This window comes from Exserohilum turcica (assembly GCF_000359705.1).
Source record: "Exserohilum turcica Et28A unplaced genomic scaffold SETTUscaffold_12, whole genome shotgun sequence".
In the NCBI taxonomy this organism is placed as follows: Eukaryota; Fungi; Ascomycota; class Dothideomycetes; order Pleosporales; family Pleosporaceae; genus Exserohilum; species Exserohilum turcicum.
Window position 1 is genome coordinate 110,692 of NW_007359937.1, and position 20,990 is coordinate 131,681.

Here is a 20,990-nt window from a genome sequence, read left to right on the forward strand (position 1 = left end):
GAGATGCTACATGAGAATGTGCTTATGAAGGCCCGCGTACGAGAGCTTGAAGAGCAACTAGCAGAGGTAACAAAGCGCCGAGGGCGTAAAAGAAAGCGGATTCAGACAGGCGGGACACTAGAATTTGGTGCAGGAGCATCGCAGGCAGCTGAAAGTGCTTCTACTAGTCGTATAATATCAAAGAAAGCGCGTGGTGGGGGTAGTCAAGAAAAGGCCCAGCCAGGTCAACGGCACTGTGGAATCTGTGGGAGAGTGGGCCATAACGCCCGTACGTGCCAAAAAGATGTAGAAGAAGATTCTATGTTAGATGCAAGTGAGTCGTACGAAGCATCTATAGCTAGTGTAGAGTAATTCAAGTTTTCATATGTGATGTTCGCGATGCCAAGAAAAAGTGGCACACTCGGTGGGGTGGCACTCTCGGTGGTGGAATACGTTATAGAAAAGCTAACAATTTAAATATAATAATATAACGTGTTTCACCAGTAAGCGGGCCACCCCAGTATGTGGGCCACCTCCCCAAACTATTACATCTTTGTAATAGTATTGCGCAACACCACCACAATATTTTTTATTAAGTAGAATAAGATATTATTCTTCAGACGCATTACTATCCTCTATATCCTCTAATTCTACTTGACAAGTACGAGAGTTGTGTCCAATTTGGCTGCAACGCCCGCAGCGCCGTTCACTACGCACCCTCTTCGCAGACGTTGCACCATCATTATAGCTACCACCCTCTGCCTCAGCGATCTAATCAGCTATCTAGCCAACTGTCTAGGACCCCTCTGCCTGTACGTAGCGCCTCTTACGAGTTTTTCGCTTCGTTACTTCAGTAATCGTAGCTTTAAGGCAATCAAGTTTCTCCTGCATTAACACTATATTATAAGCTATTTGCTAAGCTCTCTTACTTAACTGCTGTATCTACTCCTTAAGAGAACTTGTAGGAGACCCTTGCTAGATTTGCATACGGTTTTGAATAAGCGTAGCCTGCGCCTCCATTTCGCGCGCGTTGCGCGGCGTTTTCGGCTCCCAAGCAGTAGTCTCTTGCGCTGGTGGAGTTGGCGTACGCAGCATGACGTTAAGCTGTGATAAAACAACGTTATAATCGTGCGGTAAAAGTCTAGCACCTCAGAACCCTCTGCGGATATTTTCTAGTGTAATAGCCTTATAATAGGCCTTTTTAAACGCTAGTAGGAAGGTTTCTTTGCTAATATAGTAGATGCGATTGCGTGCTAAGACCAAGATAGCATCACCATACGCGCGCTTTAACGGCGAGAAGCAGCCCACATCAAGAGGCTGTAAGAGGTGCGACGAGTGGGGAGGCATACAGAGGAGGATTATCTTCATCTCTTCGCAGAGATCTCGGAAATCCACCGAGCAGTGGCTCTCATGGCTGTCAATAATAAGCAGCCTATGCGTCCCCACAGGCCGCGCATAGGAATCAAAGTGACGAAGCCAGTCAAGCGCTAGATCGTTGTTCGTCCAGCTAGTAGGACTAACTTAGATCACCTAGTCGCGTGGCAGATCCTCTGTGAACTAGGTAGAGATTAGAACCTTGCCAGCAAAGATAAGAAACGCTAGGATACGCGTGCCTGTTGCGCCAACGCCTTGTATCAGCGTAACCCACTCACGATTGCCTAGCTGGATCTTCTTTGTTCTCCCTGGTTTGTCTGAGCCCGTGATAACTAACTGTGATAAAATCTTGCCTATAATAAAGCCAGTCTCATCAAAGTTATAGATATCTTCGTCCACGATACCATACTTTGCCTTTATATTCTAAACTAGCTTAAACTAGCCCTTAATAAGCGCTAGGTCTTCGCAGAGAGCTCGCTGGTGATTGTATGGACGGCTCCGGCGCGTACGCAGCTCAGGATTGCGCTGGACAAACCTATCAACCCAGTTCTTGCCCACCTCCTTCCCGCCACGCTCTCGGAGCAGTCTGTTGGCCATATCTCGCACGTCGTCTTTCCCACAGGGTAGTCCTTGCTTAGCCTCGACTATTACACGCATAGTAATAGCCTCCTCTTCTAGTTTTGTTAGGCGCCTTGCTGGTGGCTCCCAATCGCTTCGAGGGCGCTGTCCAGCTCGTCGACGCTGGATTGTTGTTCGTGGGACGCTATAGGCGGCAGCAGCGCGTCGTTCACTCTAAATTTGTTTAGAATTAAGATTAGTAATAGCAAGAAATAGATCTGCTTTAGTATAAGTTTTTAACGCGTTGCGTTGTTAAGACATTACGCGTTGTTGTTGCAAAGGTGGGATATCATAGGGAAGTGGCCCACATACTGGGGTGGCCCGCTTACTGGTGAAACACGTTAGCGATTATAGAATAACAAAGCGCTAGTAGTCAATAAGCGCTAGTGGTAACGCCATCCAGCCACGTCGTCTTCACAGATTACTTTGCAATCCCAACTTCATATATAGTCAAAGTCTTGTGGGATATCGATGGTAATCGTGTCTGCTTACTTTTCTTCTAGAACAGAGGATTAGGATGTCAGATGTGGGGCTTCATGCCATAGCCCAAAAAAGGAGGCTGTTTCTGTGGGAAAAAAGTGTGTTCATCGGCTTGCTCTCTTTTTGACTCTAGCAATTGTTACTTTATGAGGGGTGGGGATACAAAAAGCGTTGTCCTTTTAAGTACAAAGGGTCTAAGTCTTCAGCAGTTGGATGAGGGGTTGGAGGAAATGGTGCAAAGCGGTATCTTGTCTGTTTCCGCCAGCACTTATAATCATGAACATTGGAATTGTCGCTGAAAGAAGAGTTGTTGAGCTAGCCAAGGCTAAAATAGAGACACAATAAGCCCTCTGCTATTAGTGAGACAGCAATGCGATGCTGCAGCGGAGAAGAAAGGTAGGTATTAATCCCGACAATCAATCAGCGGAGATGCACAGGCAAACGTAGCAGCGAAGGGCTGTTGTGATTCCCAAAGTCTAAGCAATTTGAATACACTGATTAAACCCAGCCCAACTATCCTTGGACCACGGGGCCAACACTATCGCCCTCTGAGCGTCACTGACATCGCCAGTACTATGCATCGCACTAGCCAGGCCAGTAGCACCAAGTGTGCCGTTAGGAGGTGCGTTGCGCATTGCTGTTTCTCGTGAGAGGGTGCTTGCGAAAAGATTGCCACCAGTAGCATCCGCAAGTTCTGCCCAACCCGTATGTTTATACGGTGCTAGCATAACGCTTCTCCGTGCTTCATCCATATCTTGTTGCTCGCCGCCGAGACTAATGGATATGGCTTCTACAACTTTTTCTACGCGCGCGAGTTGTGCGTCGCTAAGTTCCTTGTTTGTGCGCATGCGGCCGAGATCATCCTTTATGGCTTCCATGGTTTCAAGATCGTCGTCCAAAACAGTCATGGCACCGATAAGTGTCAGTAAACCAACATGACCATCGTGTTTCTCAATGGCAGTGAAGAGCTGATCGCGAGCCACTTGTTTCTCGTTCTCACCGCCTTTCGCCCAGAGAACTTCTGCGAGAAGACATATGATGTCCGGATTTGAACCAGTCGCCTCCAAAGAAGCGCGGAAGTAGGATATCGCTGCGTCAAAGGAGCCATTGAAGTAATGTGCCAATCCAGCTGTAAGACGGGCAGACAGTTTGGTCTTTGCAAGCTGCTCTTTTGACAAAGCAGATTGCTTGGGATTGCTTTTCAGCTCTGCAAGTAGGACGAGGGCTGTCTCGGCATCGTCTACCGCCATTTCGTTGGATCCGACGGCCAGAAGATTGCGAGCCAAGTCCGTCTTAGCTTGCGCAACGCGGGCCAGGGACGCGAGCGACTCTGACTTCTCGTACTCTTGCTCAACGCTTTCATTGACCATTTCAAGAGCATGTACAGCTGCCCCATAGTTTCCGATGCGCTCGAAAAACAATGCTCCGAGATGTCTGTACGGCATGTCGTGTGGCACCTGTATGCTTAATTGCTGAAGCGCGAACAGCGGCTGTATGAGGCTAGTAATGTCGCTTGAAGATGACGGGGAAGACACAAGGAAGTCAAAAGTGGAAATTGCATACTGCCGCTTAGGGAGCAGTAGCGACGACTCGGAGAGTTCAAATGCATGAGTGAAGTGGGAAAGCGCTTCGTTGGCATCGCCGGTGAGGAGTGCAATGATACCCTCGCCTACCCATGCTAAAGGATAGTCGGGATCCTGTGACTGGGCCCGCGAAAAGGCTGCATGCGCAAGTTCGTGGTCATTCTGCAAAAGATAGAGTGCGCCAAGGTTAGTCCATGTGTGCACACTACGCTCGTTAAGATGCAACGACCGGACAAAGGCGTGTTGAGCAACCTTTGGGCTGAGGGTCGTGGTGATGACACCAAGTGAGTTCCAAAACTCCGAGTTGCCAGCCTCAAGCTCTATAGCACGCTTGAAGCATTTCATAGATGCTCGGAGGTATGTGGTAAGCTTGGTCTCTTTACCACCTTCTTGTTCTAAGCAGACGTGCGCTCTGTACTCAGTCCAGCCGAGATTGTACCACGCTACAGCCTGTGCGTGTATGTCATGAGCACAGCTCGAAATGGCTCGTTTTTGAGCAAGTATTGCGGCTTTGAGGACTTTGGTCAGTATCGAGTCCCTGTTGGTGGAGAGCGAGGCTAGCGCTTCCTGGCCAAGTCCATCGATGTCTTTGTGGGCATCAAAGTCAAGTTCCATATCCGACTTGCTCTGTAGAACCTTCACAACCAGCTCAAAAGGGCAATGGTCGAGCTTGTCCTGGGCCCAGCTGAACATACTGCATGCATCGCCGACAGCTTTCCACAGGTTGAATGCGTCAGGCTTGTACTCTGTGATGGTATCCGCAACCTCGATGCCTCGGGTCAGGCCATCAGCAGCTTCTCCATAGAATCCAGTCTCGATGCACTGCCAAGCTTTTTCAACAAGCGTCTGCAGCAATGCAATCGATACGCCAAACTCCTTCGGCCGAACTGCAAGTACTGCTTCATAGCCAGCAAGTGCTTCTTCGAATTCACTCAGCTCGCGGTTGACATTGGCGAGCATATACTTTGTGAACCATCCTTCCTCATCTGATCTCTTCATCACGATGCCATCCGTGGGGTTTTCAGCGTAGTTGAAAGCACGCGAGGCTGAGTTGTACCTGCCGGAATTATGATAGCTCTCACCTAAACCAACATAAGAGTAATAGTCGTCTGGGCTTATTCGTAATGCTGCCAGGAATGAGACGATGCTCTTCTGGTACTCTTGCTTGTTCATTTGGACAACTCCAAGAGCTGAGTGTGGCCAGCTAACTCCCTTTCGCTTTGAGCCAGGCGTTTGCCGGGCCTTGCCGGAGTCTACCACTCGCTGCGCTACGACTTCGACAATGTCCCATTCTCCTTGATTGGCAAAGAGACGGGCTAATCGCTCGGCTGCAATGACCTCCGAGGGCGACAGTTCGAAAGCTTTTTGGAAACACTGCCTTGCACGCCTGCGATCTTTGTTGTAATCTTCGTAGAATATGCCAAGGAGCGTGTATGCCGGGGCATAGTTTGGGTTTGCTTTGATGGCTGCGAGTAGCTTGGAGTATGTCCGTTGTCGATCTTTTCGCGCAGCTTTTGACGGATCGAGCTCCCATAGGCAGACGCCTATTCTATAGAGAGTCTGCGCGCGGAGTTCACGGCCGCGTTGTTGGGATGCATCAAGTTGTGGGTAGTCAAGATACTTCTGAAGCCTCTCAAGTCCAGTGCTGTAGTCACCTGCCAACGCCTGGCACCAAGCTGATTCTGCGCCAATACGGCCATTTGATGGATCCTGCTGCAGAGCTTTTTCTAAGAACTGGAAGGCTTGCTCGTATTCTTCCTCTTCTTCCAGGACTAGTCCGATGCCAATGAGGGCGGGGGTGAATTGTGGTTTGCGCTTCAGAGTAGACTCGAAGATGCCCTTGGCTTCGGGATGGTTTCTTGGGGCCTGGTAGTAAACCAAGGCAGTGGCAAGAGTGCTGCTGAGCGCATCGCGCGTCTTTTGGAACGATAAGTCGGTCTTTTTGGCTTCAGCAGAAGCGTATTTCAGGCCCTTCCTGGTTGTTTCCACAGCACTCTCATACTCCTCGAGGAACAGGTAGTAGTCTCCAAGAAGGCAATGGGCTAGTGATGACTTGGGCGCCTCGGTAATGCCCTCGGTCATCAAGACCAGACAATCTTCTTGTGACACGGGCACATCCTGGGTAAGAGCTACCCCACCTTCACTCAGATCAGGTCCTTCTCTTGAATCCCCTTCTGCCGTAAGTGGGTATTTTGCTATGCCGCTGCTGAGCCAGCCTATGATGACCTTTGTTAGGCCCTCATTGGGGAACAGGTCGATGAATTGGCGTAGTGTTGAGATGTCCAGATCCAGCAGGTCGTGTGCACTGTCTGCGTGCGACGCCATGACGGCGAGTCGGCGGCACTGTGGCCCAATCGATGAACGGTGCAAGGCAAACGCGCAATCCGACAAGAAAGTACTGGGCAAGGACCGTGTCCGGCTCCGCAAAGCGATGTGAGGGGAGCTAATGCGCAGAAGCAGAGTGGTTGAGGTTGATGTAAGTAAGTAGCCTAGGGTCAACGCGCCCGACTGCGGTGCGTCATTCGCTCTTGGGCGCCCCACCACGGCTTGCCTGGACCCAACTGCAACCCTCCATGGCGCCCTCTTAACAAGCCTCACGCCGTGCATGCGCGCGCTTCTCTGCGGCTCGAATCCACACTCTCGACATGTCGACGAAAACAGCGCTCAAGGCCGCCAAGGCCGCGATTGGCGCAAAAGATTGGGACGAGGCGAAGCAGCAGGCAACGGCGGTCGTCGAGAAGGACCCAAACAGCTACTTTGGCCATCTTTTTCTGGGGCGGGCAAACGACGGACTGGGTCTATTCGACGAGGCGGCAAAGGCCTACTACCAGGCGACCAAGATCAAGCCCGACGATGCCCAGGCCTGGCTGGGTCTGAGGGCCATGTACGAGGGGCTCAAGGGCACCAAGGTCGACGAGAACATTGACGTCGGCCTGTCGCTCGCCCAAATATACATGGACCTGTACGCTCGCTTCAGCCGATAGCTGCCGTGGCAAAAGCCCTGCTGACAGGCACAGTGACGATGCGTACAAGGCGCAGTCGGCCATCGACAAGCTTGTGGACCACGCCCGCGCCCACGGCACAAAGACTCAATACGCCCGCGCCCTCGGCACACAGCTGCCCTCGTCGCCCGTATACTCGTACCTGGAAGGCCGGCTACCCGACCCCTCAGCAACACTGACGCGCATCGCCGAGATGCACGAGGCCCAGGAAGCATCGACTATAAAGCGACTCATAGAAGAGCGGCGGTTACGCGTGGGCGCGACACTAGAGGGGACCACCGCCTCGGTCAAGAACGAGGTCTATGCCGCTAGCCCGCTTGAGGATATATACGAGCAAATTGTCAACTGGACGCGCGACGACGAGCTGCGCAGGGAGTATGAAGAGAAACTATTGGCGAGGGCATATGACGCGTTGATGGTGCTGCCTACAGGGCAGAAGGCAGACAAGAGGGCCAAGGTCATGAAGCTAGCGCACGACATGGTCCTGATCAAGCACCCGAATTTACTGGCTTGGACCATCGAGCTGGAGTGGCGGTCGAGCATGGAAGTTGAGGCGCATTGAGCATTCAATCGCGAAAGCATGGCATGGCGTTTGACTAACGGAGAGCCAGTTCGGTTCCATTGGGAGGCAAGATACGAACGACATGAAGACACAACTCCAAACTCCACCCATGCCTGCTCTTCCTCCTACGCCTTCGTAGCTGCAACAACCCTCCTCTTCTCCTCTGCCGTGAACAGACTTTCGCCTTGCTTCAAGGCGTGGATAAGCATCGGCACACTGCTCGCCTTGAAGTCTTGCGCCTCGCGCACTTTATCAAGGTCATCGGCAAACTCGGAGGCGATCTTGCGCAGATAAAGAGCGCCAAAGTCCTCTTGCGCCTGATTGCCAGACTTGCATGTCGATTTTGCCGGTTGTGAGGGAGATGCCGGCGCGTCTTCCATTACAACATCGTCATCCTGCTGGGCAGTGGCCTTTTTCTTCTTTTCTTTTTTGGCTACTACAGGTGCCGGTGATGCGTCCTGTCCAACGTTAAGCCCGGTCGCATGACCTTTGTCTGATGTACTTACGCTGGCATCGTCTTCTACACGCGCGACTTTTCCACTCGACACATTGCTGTCACTGTCGCTTTCGCTTGACGACGACACTATGCATACGTTAACACACGTTCTTGGGCTTTCGTACGCTGCTCCTGTACCTTCAGTCCTCGTCCTTCGCTTCTTGGACCTTTTTTTCTTCTCAACACCATTTGCTCCTCTTTGCGCCGCCATCTTGGTAGAGTATGGTTGCATGGGAAAAAAGCTCAGGCGTGAGTGTTGGTTATCGATAGGGCACGTGCGACGCTAGGGAGGTCCAGGGTCGGCCCTCGAATATTACCAACATCACCGTCCATCTCTGGTCAACCCATACTCAATGTCATCATCGCCTCCACACGGCACACAACTATCATGCATTTTTTTTATACTACCAGCCAGTTTACAAGCCATTTTCAATCGCAGCCAGTTCCCCCATGGTATTCTTAACGCTCGTTTTCAGTGCCTCACCAACCGGCATGTAGGGTTGCCTTGGATGTAGCCTTTCCTCTGCACCCTCGATACCTGCAGCCTTTGCGCTGTACTGACTGACTGCATGCTTAGTTGGTGCAATTCCAGCTTTTATTGGGCTTTCCGCCAACGCAGCCTTGCGATGCAGCTCCAATGCCTCCTGCGTCTTACCGCTCGTGTACAGCTCGTAGACTTTCGAGCATACCTTGGGAAAGACGTTGCTGAATGCCGACACACATCCTGCGCTTCCGACAGCCAACCCGGCAATCAACCAGTCGGCCTGTCCTGCATACGTCGAGAACATGTCGCTCGGTAGTTCTGCACAAAGCCGGGTGATCTTTGCCACGCTTCCACACGTCAACTTGACGCCAACAATCTTTCCGGGGTTGCGCTTGGCCAAGGCCGCAATAGTAACAGAGTCGAGGTCCACGCCGCTGCAAATGCCCGGGAAGTTGTAAATGACAATGGGCAATGAGCTCTTCTGTGCAACCTCGTCGTAAAAGGCCATGACCACGTCCTTTGATGTCGCAGGCCCATAGTATGCCGCCGGGAGCAGCAATCCATAGTTTGCCCCCGATTCAATTGCATCGCTGATGTTCTCCATGACCTGGGGTACTGAGAAGCCAGAGATACCCACCATCAGAGGATAATCGGGGCCGACTGCTTCACGTGCGCACTTCATCAGTGCCCGTTTCTCGTCTCGCGTGAGCAAAAACGCTTCGGCATTGGATCCGAGAATGACGAGCCCAGTCAGACCAGACTGCGAAAGGTACGTGAAGTACTGCTTTTGCGCGACAAGGTCCAGGGTTGCAGTCTCGCTGTCCGGGGTGTAAAAGGTGACTGCGGGGCACCACACGCCTGGTGCTGGTGGAGGCGCCATGGTCGTATATAACCAAAGTCGTAGGATGGACACAGTCGACTCAGTCTTGTCAAAGAGGAATTGGAAAAAGATGGTTGTGCCAAATATAAAAAAAACAAGGCTGAATAGGCAGGATATTGTTATTTCCAAGACACCATGCAACACGGAGTCAGACGTTGATTGACAGCGTCTGGGGCGCGTTCCGATATCCTTGAATAACCGAGTTGGATTCGGAACGTTCCGAAGTCGGAAACCCGCTTCTCCCCCCTTTGTGCCATTCGAGTCCATGGTTAATACCGTTTGTATTCACTGTAAATAAATATCCTGCTTGGTCCTTGCTTGCTTGACTGTAGTTCTCTTCAACATGTGTCTTCGCGTCCTGCTCCTTGATCAAGATGTCCTCCTGTTGGGAATCCGCGGTAGAAAACCCGCCAGACTCGATGTATATGGCATGGCATATGCAATGCTCAGACAGATTAATAACCTGCACAAATGATCAGAAGTAAAACGCATATTTCCAAGTCTGCCTTGCTATTCTGAATAAAAAGAAAGAAAGAAAGAGTCTTGTAGTAAAATAGTCGGCAGATGACTAGGCCATGTCGAAAAGTCTAGACTATAAGACTAATGTTTCCATCTTCAACTAAGTAAGTACTTATATAGGAGACTGTTGATTTCTAAATGGTGCCTTTAACCATCTACATGTAGTTTACTCGCACATTCACTTTACTTAACTCGTGGATCGCAGCTAAATGATCTTATAAGTTTCGACTGAAATTCTATTGTCAATTTTTTTTTCAAATCACTTGGTCTAAATCTGCCGTCTTTATGATAATATGCCCTTGAAAAGGGAGGAGGGCCAAAAAAAATGCCCAACGTTGCTATACTTGACAAAAGGAGATAATGACTATTACCGGGTCCAACCAACCAAACATGCATGCCCGACCCCCAGGGTATCGTTTGCCAGATCGCCCCGAATATTGCACTCTCTTCAAATATCCATTACCCTCGCCCCATGTCTATTGCCCCCCAAACATATCCGCCACGCCTGCTAGCCCTGGGCTCGTTTCGCGAACAATGGCTGGTTGCTGATCAACTGTCATGTACTGTTCCATCATGACGGTCCTATTCTTGGCCTTGGGTCGCTGGATCTTGCCCTGCTCGTGTATGCTTACGCCCTTGATACTGCTGAGTAGATCCAGAACGATGCTCCGCTGCATTCTCTCATCCTGACGGTTCGCACTTTGGAGTTTCGAGAGCCGGCGGTCAACTCGAGCTTCGTCGCCCATTCCAGGCAGCGAGAGGATAATGGAGCGCGGAATCTCCTCGTCGAGATGGATAATGCCAGCAATCAGAGATGCGAGCTCCTTTTGGCAATCCACAAAGTAGGGTTCGTGCAAGGAAGTGATGGCAGATTTGAGAATGTCATTGCAGAAGTAGTCGCGGATCGGGGACTTTTCTTTGAAGCGGGGAAGCAGCGTGCGCATGACGCGTACGATGGTCACGACAGATCGAGTATCGCGGACGCGAATGGTCGAATTGCAGAAGAGAAGAATGGGCTCCAAAACGGACGGCGTCTCAAGAATGAAATCGCACATTGGCGGTGCATTTGCTTCCTTGCGGCTCTGATCATCTTGCCGAGCGAACTCTGCATTTACGTCAGTTTCCATGTCTATGCCAATAGCATTTTGACAAGAGGTTTGAATGCCACTCAGAAGTAATCAATCACTTACCTTGTCTCGAATCCAGCAGCACAGCGACAAGCGAGACAGACGAGTACGTAAGCTGGCGGAGTATACTCTCCGTCTTCATCTCATCTGTCAAGTTGTCATTATCCCCTGATTCCGCCACTTGTCGAGCAATCTCGTTCCATTCGCGAGAAATCTTAGAGTCTAATTCGCGAAACAGCCCCTGTATCATAGGTGGCAGAAAGTGCGCTCGTAATTGCGATGGGCAGCCTTCAATCAGATGTGTAGACACCGTAAGCAGAACAGAGAGATGGTGCGCAGTCAAAGCACCAGCGTGCCCAAAGAGAGCCTGGCTCAGAGGTCCTGGTAAGTCTTGTATGCCGTAAAAGTAATCTCGGAACCTTGTCAATGAGTAGAGGATGTAGTACGAACTCTCCCTGATCTGTCGCACAGTGCCTCGAACCGTCGAAGCGAAACCTTCGTAGGTGGATTTTGAGCCACTAACTCTCGCAAAGAAGTCATCCCTGCTCTCCGTCGAGATACCCGCTTGCCAGAATCGATCCGTCAGCACACGGCGGATGACCTGCTGCAGTTCAAGAGGCAAGTGTGACCAGTTGCTGTCAATGTCATTGAAAGCCTGTGCATGGCTCACGAGCTGGAGGAGGTTGGGAAGCAAGACGGGTATCGTCTCTGCCCACAACGCGGCAGCAGTCTCGTAGGCAGCAGTGCCGTCGCGCAGCTTCTCCGTGGACGCTGCAAGTAGCGTTTTGGTGAGTCGAAGTGGCAATTGCTGGGATCGTTCAAGGATGGAAGCCTGCAACGCCTGACCGTCACTGGGCAGCTGCTGCTCAGACCAGTCATGGACGCCGCGGAAATTGTTTGCAGACAGAAACTCGGGCAATTGGCCCATGCCCAGAACAGTGCAAAAGGACTGGAACGAAGAAATGGCTTGGGTAAACTCATCGTTGCGCCATGCCTCCTTGACGCGGTTAAGCATCTGTCTCATGCGCTCTTCTTGGGTGGTGCGGTCCAAGGCTGAACACCTATGTATGATGATGAAAAGAAAAGCAGAGTATGCCATTCGCTGGCGTTCGTCAGTCGTGGGGTCATTGATCATCTCATTGACTTTTGCTTCTAATTGCTCGTAGACGTTCATAAAGTCATCGGCAAACTTCATGGCTAGTTTCTGCATCTCTAAGCTGCATATGCGCTCCAGGTCTTTTACCGCTTCCGAGTACTGTGGGTAGTTTGTGTCATCTGCTAGACGTATGGTAAGCATGTACTCGAGGAAGGTGAGGGCAAAGCCCGAGCGGTCGCCCAGAGCTTTGGTAGCCAGCGTCGCCATGAGCGAGATGATTTTTCTTGCGACTTCGGGGTCATCGAAGCGCGCCTGCAGGATCTGCCGCCCCCATTGCTCGAGTGAGTCTTCCAGCACGTTGCGCGTCCGCTCATCGGCTTGCGCGTCTTCGCCTTGGCCTTGCTGCCACTTCATGTAGCCTTTGAGTGCAGCCTCGATGACGGTGACTTGTGCGTCAACCCGGAGAACCTGGGGCGAGTTTTTGCTAAACGTCTGCGGCTGGAACGAGGGCTGGTCGCTGTACAGATTTTGCAGCATGTTGGTTGCTTGCGACAGGATATGCTCCATGGCCTCAACGGGCGTCTTGCGAACCAGGACCTCGATGACATCGGCGCAGAATCTCCGATAGTTGCCTAGGAATGCATGGCGCTCGGGAATAGTATCAATATCTTCATTCAAGAACTGCAATGTGACGTCCTCTGCGTCTTCGGGAAGCGCTTCGTAGCGGACCAGCCGCGCACAGCACGTCTCTAGCAGACCGCCGACCATGGAATTCACCACGTCAGACTCGCGAACAACGCTCGATCGCAGCAGCTTGGTCCAGCAGTGAAGGACGGGTATCGAGACAACAAGACTCGGGTTGCGCATGATGTCGTAAAGAAAAGCAAATATGCCGGGGAGATCGCTGCCTTCTGGAATCGACCGGGGCTTTTGTTCAATGAACAGACCAAGATTGTTTGCCAACTGCACTCCTTAGCCGCGTACAAGGGGGGAGCCAGTTGAGATTAGGGGTACCTACCTCGGAGAGCCTCTTGCAAAGCATGTACTTTTGGTCATCAATATCATTGACGTCCATGCCCGTGATTGTCCAATTGTATACTTCGCGAAGCAGCGAGACACTGCCGGGTGTGAACATGGGGCAGACGAGCTCGACAAACTCGTCGTCGTGTAGGTGCGTTCGGTTGTAAATTGCCTGTAGGGTCTCGACTGCGGCCTGCATGGTGTCAGTGGCGGTCTCCAAATCATGCGCTGGGTCACTATACAATCTGCATGTCGGCGGCGGGCGTGGCGAGCGCCTTGCAGACGGCCTCAATGACCTGTGTAGCGGCAATGGCCTTGGGCATGACCCAGGGCATGGCGGCCCTAAGCGCATGCATCGTCTTGACGGCGTTGGCCCGGACATTGTCCTGGTTCTGGTAGTCCTGGGCCAGGCACCACGCCAAGTTTTCGCACAGCCTTGTCAGCCACCCCTGGTCGCCGCAGCGTAGATCGAGGCTTTTTTCTCTGGTAGGGAGCTGCTCCTGTATGACGGCGTGAGGCGTGAAGATCTCGACACAGGCACGGCCCAGATCGGTGCCGCGCAGGCCTGCGGTAGCATCTTCGCGGTTGAAGACCTCCTCTGAAAGCGTCTCGAGGACGTAGAGCACGACGGCTTGGTGGTGCAATGAGTTTGTCCAGAGGGCGACGAGTTGCTCGTCCATGTCCAGCCACTCGGCGCCCCAGCTGCGCTTGGCGATTTCTGTCCACAGCTGGGCAATCTTGTTGCGAATGTAGACGGGGTCGCTCTCGGTCACGTTCTGCGCCAATTCGACAGCACACGCCCTCAGCGCGGTACCCTGGTCGACGGTGTAGTCCTCCCAATTGTACTTGATCGAGTACTCGAGCATGGTGAGGCCATAGTAGCGCAGCTGTGCAGGCTGCGAGCGGTCGAGGGCGAGCGTGTGGCCATGCGACGGGGCCTCGGGGTGGCGTTTGGCCTGCTCGAGGTACTCTGTGGCCTGGCGACGGGTGTCGTTGCTCGAGGCCGGGGCGTAGATGGCTTGCAGCGCCTCTAGCACCTGCGAGAGGTCTGAGTGGGCATTGTCGTGGTGTTGCGCTCCGCCGCCGCCGCCGCCATTTGTGAGAGTCGTGTGGGGGGCTTGGTCCGCCCCAAGATTCATCGTGGGGGGAGAGCGTGGACGAAACTTTGTTGATGCACGACAGGTCGGGGGGGGGGGGGGCGCAGGATGGGGGACGGCAGGCTGAGGTGTTGCGGGCGCGGGAGTTGCTGAAAGCGGAAGAGAGAGTGGACAGCGGACCAGACCAAGACCAAGGCCCGGTTTGGGGGGTTTGGGGGGTTTGGGGCGGAGGGGGGCTTGAGAAGCTTTGGCGCCCAGTGTCTGGGACAAACCACGGCAGATGGCGGTGTAGCGTGTGCGTGCTGCGTGCTGTGTGCTGTGTGTGTGCCTCAACTCAACTCAACTCCACGCAGGCGTCAGGCGTCAGTCAGGCGTGGCCGTGGGCGTGAGTGAGTGAGTGTGCTTGGGGCTCGATTGTGTGCAGGAAATCAGCCGTGGGCTTACATGCATCCACGTCGCCCGGGTGGCACCAACGCGCTTTGCAGGCTGCTTGTCCCCCAGCCCACGGCACGCGTCGACGCGCTGTCAGCTGCTTTTTTTGGGGGGGGCGAGGGGGGCGAGGGGCGGCGCCGCCAGGCAGGGACAAGAGAATATGTAAGATGGCGCGCCCTCACTGCAACTGCTATGCACGACGCACAACCACGGCCACGGCCACGGCCACGACTACTACTGCGTGCTTGGACGGCCTTCATTCGCCGAGATATCCCCCCAGCATCTCCCAAACACCTGGCCATATACAAGAAAAAATCATCCGCGTCCGTATTCGCTTTCGCAGAATCGGATCATGTGCGTGACCTGAGCGTCGCATGACATTGCATCACTGCGCATTGGCCCCCAGCGGCCAGCGACCAGCTCGCCCCTCCCCCGCAACACCACGCCCCGGCATCGCCATCCTTCACGCACCACACCACACCACACCACACTGCACCACACTGCACCACACTGCACCACACTGCACCACACTGCACCGCACCTCGCCTCGCCTCGCCTCGCCTACATGACAGCGCACGCCTGCTTCTGGCACTGCTGCAAGTACCCTTCATCCTCGTCCGTGCCCAGCGCGCTCCCCGCCTTCCGCACCACGCCCTTGACCACGATCGACTGGTCGCCCTCGGCATGCCACCATCGCAGTATCTGCTGCAGCGCCCCATTCGTCTCCTCGCACGTCATGGTCCATTTGCCCCCGCTGACCTCGACGCTCGTCTGGCCCGACGGGAAGTGGAACTCGGGCACGTAGCACACGGTCGGCGCGTCTTCCGCCGTTGAGCTCGGCGCCGACAGCGCCAGCTTGAATGTGCAGTTCTTGAGGTCGAATCCATACGAGGAAATGTCGCCGTGCACCGCAACCGGCGTCGGGCGAATAAAGGCTTCGGCCGCACGCAGGCCCGCCACATCGCCCTCGCCATCATTCCGCCTCGAACTCATCCGCTCCGCCGAAATCGTCTTTTGCAAGTTGCTCGGGTTGACGCTGAGCGTGTCCGTCGACTGCGCCCTCGAGAATGTCGGCGAGTTCGTGTCGACGGATGCCCGCGACTCCTCGGGCGAAAAGGCGCGTGCTGGCACCGCCTTGTCGTCCAAGGAAAAAATGGAGAGGTCCTCGCCGTTCCACGAGTCGCCCCAGTAGTGGCCGTTCTGCGTCTGCATTAGTCTCACCAGCCCCCGCCTCTGCAGCCTGACTTACATTGACAACATAGGTCCACAGCGCAAACCCATTGGCCATACTGTCCTCGAGTGCGAAATGGTTGGCGTCCAGCGCTGCTATCTGACTGCTGTAGTTGCCCGTCTTGTACGCATACTTGTCATCCATGTCGTAGGGGATGCCAATCTCGGTGAAGATGCACGGGTGCACTCCCGTGTACTGAGTGCCCTCGTCGCGGATCGCCTTGAGCTGGTGCGAGAAGCAGTTTCGAATCGCCGTCTCTCCAATCTTGATGGCAAATGCCGGCGTCAGGTACTTTCCTCGCAGCACGCCGAAAACGTCCACGTTCCACACCCGGTTCCTGCACTACATTAGATTGAATCGGACATGGACCAATGTCGAGACATACCATTTCTTCGTAATGAGCGTAATGCCGTCGTAGAAATGAGGCGCAAAGATCATGTTGGGGTCGTCGTCCTCGGTGCCCTTGATGCTGGGAGGTATCTCCAGCACGGGAGGCTGGAAGAACATGAGCGAGTCTGGGAAGATGGACTTGACCATGCTGCTGTAGGCGCGATAATGCGGTAGCCAGTAGTGGTTGGTAAAGTACTCATAGTCGATCTTGGCGCCGTTCTTGGGGTCAATGCCAAAGTAGTCCTTTTTCAGCACCGTGTCGGTCTTGGGGTCCCATACACCGTGCTGCGCCCACAAGCATTCACCCAGCCGCCACCCAGGGTCGCGCTTCCAGCCATACTTGGTGTCGTCGTAATCTTTCGACAGCCATGCCAACGTGCCCTGCGGATCGACCAGGACGGATCCGCTCTTATAAGGACCCAAGCCGCCAAACTCCCACGTCGCGATTTCGCAAGCTCTGCCTGATCCGGTAAGTATTGCCTGCCAGGCTGTTGGTGATGTGCCCTTCTGGAGCTTTTGCTCGCTCGGAATCTGCGTGATGTCCTGGTAGCTGATGAGGCCTCGGTTGGGCTCGTTCATGCTCTCCCACCCGACAATGGGGTCGTGCCACAGGTCGCCCGCCTCTTGGATCCGCCCCGCAAGATGCTCGCATGCGCCTATAAAGTGCTCCTGCAGGTAGTCCTGGATATTCTTGCCGTCAATAATGGCCTTGGGCGCAAAGTCTCGGCCACCAAAGAAGAGCGTGTACATGACCTGGCACACCAGACGCATGTAGTTGGTCGTCCAGATCATCTTGGGAAATGCGGCTGGGTCAGGGTATGTGTTGTGCACCACGGCCGCCTCCGTCACGGCGAAGTTCTCGGGATCCAGGCCACAGGCGTACAGCGTCCACATGGGTGCGCCCGAGCCTCCAGAGAATCGGGACCACTGCGTCACACATTAGGGTGGGGGCGACTGCGAATGCATTGGAATGAATGCGACCTACGACATCCTGGTGGGGATCCATGAAGATATAGAAGCCATACTCTTTGGCCTTTCGCAGCACGGCAATGGTGTGGTCTATCCACTCTTCGTCGTATTGGCCTGGCCCCGCGTGCTCTATGGCCTCCCATGTGAAGATGTAGCGTATGGTGTTGTAGCCCCAACTCCGCAGCCGCGAGAAGTGCGTGGCCGCATCCTGCAGGGAGAAGGGCCGGTTTACAAAGGACACGTTGTCGCCGTCAAAGAAGTTTTCGGCTACATGCGAAGGTTGGTAGGGAGTGGCGGGACACTTGGCATCAGCGGCACAGTTGATGCCGTGCAGCGTGACTTCGCGGTTCTGGGGGTCGCGGAATGTTCGTCCGTCGATACGCAGCCGAACCGAAGACATTACTGAGGGAAGAGAAAGACTGGAAGGAGTGGAGGGGGCGGCGGTGCAACAAAACAGGGCACAGGGGACAGCACACCGGGGGGGGAGCAGGGTGTATGTGTGCAGGAGTAGGAAACGAGAGAGAGAGGATTGGGAAGGATAGTAATGGCAGACGACTGTACGGATGCAGAGGCGGCGTGCACATGCATGACGCACTTAGCGCGGCCGGGGTCGCTGGATCGAAGTGGCCCCTGCGGCAGTACCCCGACATCAGGACAAGTTGCATGAAGCGCCCGGCGAAGGCCTCATAAAGACGACGTGCCCCGGCCAGCTCTTCTTGCACTCGCCTCGCATGCCCAGGTAAAGCCGTCACCAACCTCCACTGTTTGTTTGTTTTTTGCGCGCATTGCCCTGGCCTTCTGGTCCCCCGTCTCTCGCTGCCCTCCATCACCGACGACCATCCCCACCACCCCGTCGCATCATGATCCTCAGGCTCTCGACTGTCGCCCTCGGGCTGCTGCCCCTTGCCAGCGCCCTTTCTGCCGCCGACATCCCCGCCGACACGCCTGTATCGCAGCTGGTCAAGGACGCCACGGTGCAGCTCGCCACCGGAAACACGCAAGATGCCCTCACCTACTTCGACGTCGCCATCTCCCGTGACCCGCGCAACTACCTCACCTACTTCAGGCGCGGCGCCGCATACCTCCAGATCGGCCGGACCGTGCAGGCCGAGCAGGACTTCAACAAGGTGCTGGAATTGAAGCCTGGCTTCGAAGGCGCATTGGTGCAGCGCGCAAAGATAAGGGCGCGCAAGGCCGACTGGGATGCCGCGCGCAACGACTACGAGGCTGCCGGCAAGACGGACGACATCGCCCAGCTGGAAGAGGCCCAGGCGGCCGCTGTCATCGCGCAGGCGGCCGCCGAGAAAGGAGACTGGGACTCGTGCGTCACCAATGCAGGCGCCGCCATCGTGGTTGCAAGCGGTGCATACGACATCCGCAAGACGCGCGCGCGCTGTCGCTTCGAGAAGGGCGAGGTCGTCGAGGGCATCAGCGACCTGCAGCACCTCCTCCAGACCAACACGGGCGACATTGAACCGCACCTCCAGAGCTCCGCCATGGCCTTTTACTCTCTCGGCGAGACGGACAAGGGACTCAAGCACATTGCCCAATGCCTGCAGTCAGACCCGGACTCCAAGGCATGCATGAAGCTGCGCCGCCGCGAAAAGAACCTCGACAAGGACATCAAGAAAGTGCGCAAGTTCTTCGAAAAGCGCCAGTTCGCCACCGCCTCTAAACTCCTCATCGACCGCGGTGAGCAGGATCCTGGTCTCCTGAAGGAGGTGAAGCAGGATTTCCAGGACTACTCCAAGCAGGGCTACATCTTCGCCAACTCTCCCCAAGGCCTCTACTACAACCTCCTCGACATGACGTGCGAGGCTTACGTCGAAATGAACAACCTGAAGAAGGGCACACCATACTGCACAGAGGCTCTCCAACACAACCCCGACTCCCTCCACGGACTGATCCACAAGGCCCAGGGCCAGCTCGACGCCGACAACTTTGAGGAGTGCATCCGCACCCTAGAGCACGCCAAAGAACACCACCAGCACCAGAGACTCGACGAGATGCTGCAAAAGGCCCGCACCCTGCTCAAGCGCTCCAAGGAAAAGGACTACTACAAGGTCCTCGGCGTGTCGCGCGACGCTGACGAGCGCGAAATCAAGAAGGCGTACCGCAAGCTGAGCAAGATGTACCACCCGGACAAGGCTGCCTCGAACAACATGTCGCTCGAAGACGCGCAGAAGAAGATGTCAGACGTCAACGAAGCATACGAAGTCCTCTCCGATCCCGAACTCAAGGCACGATTCGACCGCGGTGATGACCCCAACAACAATGAGCAGCAGCAAGGCAATCCGTTCCAGGGCTCGCCGTTTGGTGGCCAGCAGTTCATGTTCAGACAAGGTGGAGGTTTCCCCGGCGGAGGCAGCTTCAAGTTCCACCAGGGTGGTGGATTCCCTGGTGGCGGCTTTCCCGGCGGCTTTCCCTTTTAGACTAGCGTTCCTACATCGTCTCGTACTTGGCCTGGAGTTTGGAGGGGACACAACATGGGTAGAGCATAATGGCGTTTTGTAGTTTTTGATATCACTGACCATGGCACTTTGAGAAATGAATTACGGTCATCTTTAGCAATTTTTTACTAAATCACATTGCGCGTTGCTTTCACCCCCAGTCCGCCAAGCTGCCTCACTTTCACTTCCATCTTCACTCGCACAATGCTAGTCTTTACCATGAACTTTTTTTTTCCAAAATTTCTTGTTGATCTCAATTGCTGTTACACCTCACTACTTCCATACACCTCCACCAGCCCCAGTCGAAGTCACACTCGATGGTCCCTCTAATACATCCTAGATTGTACGTGTAACTGTATAGATGTCACAGACAGAAAACAACCAACCTCAAAGTACAGCACTTGCGATTGGGAAGACAGTCCAGCAAAGACACAGGAAATGGCAACACCCAAGTCACAGTGTGCGCGTATTGTGGCCTACGCAAAAGACGATGGCGAAATCCCAAAGTAAGTAGCGAATTACGCACAAGGCAGTCCGAGTCCGATCTAACCATTACCCTACTTAGCATCCTAAGTGAAATGGCCACTGTCCTGACACGCACCGGAAGCATCCAGATCCACAAAGACGTTCTCACATCGACCTCGGATTTCCTTAGAAACGCCATCAAACCACAGTGGCGCCGTGATGGTGTTCTGCAGGCCGACCTGGCTGAAGAAGACCCCGGAGCAATGCACGCCTACTGCCAGTGGCTATACTCGCGGAAGCCTCTCACTTTGAGTCCCTCAAACGATACTGCCGTGCATCTAGCTCGGCTATACGTTCTTGGTGAAAAGCTCATGGATAAAACGTTTCAGGAGGCAGCTATAGACGCCATAATCGACAACGCTTCCGAATCAAACGCCATCTATGTGGCAAGGAACATGATCAAGATTATTTACGACGGTACTCCCAAGGGCTCGCCAGCTCGCCGCCTCATGGTTGACTTGTGCGCGTACTCTGCAGCTACGGCACCAGGTTCTACGACCATGGCTCTACTTCGAGGAACTGATTTCTTCGAGGAACTCGTACCGGCATTAATCAAGGTGCGCGCGATACCATCGGCCAGAGTGCAGCGACCGCGGATCGCACAACCCGAGACTTATTACTGCCACGGTACAAGCGTCCAGAGTACCAAAACCTCCAGGCAGTTCCTCACGTGACA

General features: G+C 54.1%; 8 protein-coding genes across 8 annotated transcripts; 3 read left to right on the plus strand and 5 right to left on the minus strand.

Annotated features, from left to right (window-relative positions):
• Positions 1–2,927: 2,927 nt before the first annotated feature.
• Positions 2,928–6,402, minus strand: SETTUDRAFT_146512 (uncharacterized protein; the record flags this gene model as incomplete). Its single annotated transcript, XM_008024335.1, has 1 exon — positions 2,928–6,402. The coding sequence occupies exon 1, from the start codon at positions 6,357–6,359 to the stop codon at positions 2,928–2,930; it is 3,432 nt and encodes a 1,143-aa protein (XP_008022526.1). The 5' UTR covers positions 6,360–6,402.
• Positions 6,403–6,679: 277 nt separating this feature from the next.
• SETTUDRAFT_104284 (uncharacterized protein) lies at positions 6,680–7,598 on the plus strand (the record flags this gene model as incomplete). Its single annotated transcript, XM_008024336.1, has 2 exons — positions 6,680–6,996; positions 7,052–7,598. The coding sequence occupies 2 exons, from the start codon at positions 6,680–6,682 to the stop codon at positions 7,596–7,598; spliced, it is 864 nt and encodes a 287-aa protein (XP_008022527.1).
• Positions 7,599–7,723: 125 nt separating this feature from the next.
• SETTUDRAFT_104172 (uncharacterized protein) lies at positions 7,724–7,978 on the minus strand (the record flags this gene model as incomplete). Its single annotated transcript, XM_008024337.1, has 1 exon — positions 7,724–7,978. One exon carries the CDS (start codon positions 7,976–7,978, stop codon positions 7,724–7,726), a length of 255 nt encoding a protein of 84 aa, XP_008022528.1.
• A 532-nt stretch (positions 7,979–8,510) lies between these two features.
• SETTUDRAFT_103818 (uncharacterized protein) lies at positions 8,511–9,458 on the minus strand (the record flags this gene model as incomplete). Its single annotated transcript, XM_008024338.1, has 1 exon — positions 8,511–9,458. One exon carries the CDS (start codon positions 9,456–9,458, stop codon positions 8,511–8,513), a length of 948 nt encoding a protein of 315 aa, XP_008022529.1.
• A 958-nt stretch (positions 9,459–10,416) lies between these two features.
• On the minus strand, positions 10,417–14,359 carry SETTUDRAFT_182966 (uncharacterized protein; the record flags this gene model as incomplete). The annotated part of the gene is made up of 4 exons (XM_008024339.1): positions 10,417–11,082; positions 11,168–13,163; positions 13,219–13,413; positions 13,463–14,359. The coding sequence occupies 4 exons, from the start codon at positions 14,357–14,359 to the stop codon at positions 10,454–10,456; spliced, it is 3,717 nt and encodes a 1,238-aa protein (XP_008022530.1). The 3' UTR covers positions 10,417–10,453.
• A 666-nt stretch (positions 14,360–15,025) lies between these two features.
• Positions 15,026–17,701, minus strand: SETTUDRAFT_167403 (glycoside hydrolase family 5 protein). The gene is made up of 3 exons (XM_008024340.1): positions 16,366–17,701; positions 15,999–16,317; positions 15,026–15,949 (listed from the first exon to the last, which is right to left on the minus strand). The coding sequence occupies exons 1-3, from the start codon at positions 17,262–17,264 to the stop codon at positions 15,311–15,313; spliced, it is 1,857 nt and encodes a 618-aa protein (XP_008022531.1). The 5' UTR covers positions 17,265–17,701; the 3' UTR covers positions 15,026–15,310.
• A 359-nt stretch (positions 17,702–18,060) lies between these two features.
• SETTUDRAFT_167406 (uncharacterized protein) lies at positions 18,061–19,897 on the plus strand. Its single transcript, XM_008024341.1, has one exon. It carries the CDS (start codon positions 18,200–18,202, stop codon positions 19,769–19,771), a length of 1,572 nt encoding a protein of 523 aa, XP_008022532.1. The 5' UTR covers positions 18,061–18,199; the 3' UTR covers positions 19,772–19,897.
• A 330-nt stretch (positions 19,898–20,227) lies between these two features.
• SETTUDRAFT_25860 (uncharacterized protein) lies at positions 20,228–20,988 on the plus strand (the record flags this gene model as incomplete). Its single annotated transcript, XM_008024197.1, has 2 exons — positions 20,228–20,295; positions 20,355–20,988. The coding sequence occupies 2 exons, from the start codon at positions 20,228–20,230 to the stop codon at positions 20,986–20,988; spliced, it is 702 nt and encodes a 233-aa protein (XP_008022388.1).
• Between the last annotated feature and the right edge of the window lie 2 nt (positions 20,989–20,990).

Coding starts and splice junctions, on each gene's coding strand:
- SETTUDRAFT_167403 (XM_008024340.1), bottom strand. CDS start 17,264: ATGTGGACGCTGTACGCCTGTGGCCTGGATCCCGAGAACTTCGCCGTG. Junction 16,318..16,365: donor ACGCTCATTACGAAGAAATG/GTATGTCTCGAC, acceptor AATGTAGTGCAG/GAACCGGGTGTGGAACGTGG. Junction 15,950..15,998: donor TGTGGACCTATGTTGTCAAT/GTAAGTCAGGCT, acceptor ATGCAGACGCAG/AACGGCCACTACTGGGGCGA.
- SETTUDRAFT_167406 (XM_008024341.1), top strand. CDS start 18,200: ATGATCCTCAGGCTCTCGACTGTCGCCCTCGGGCTGCTGCCCCTTGCC.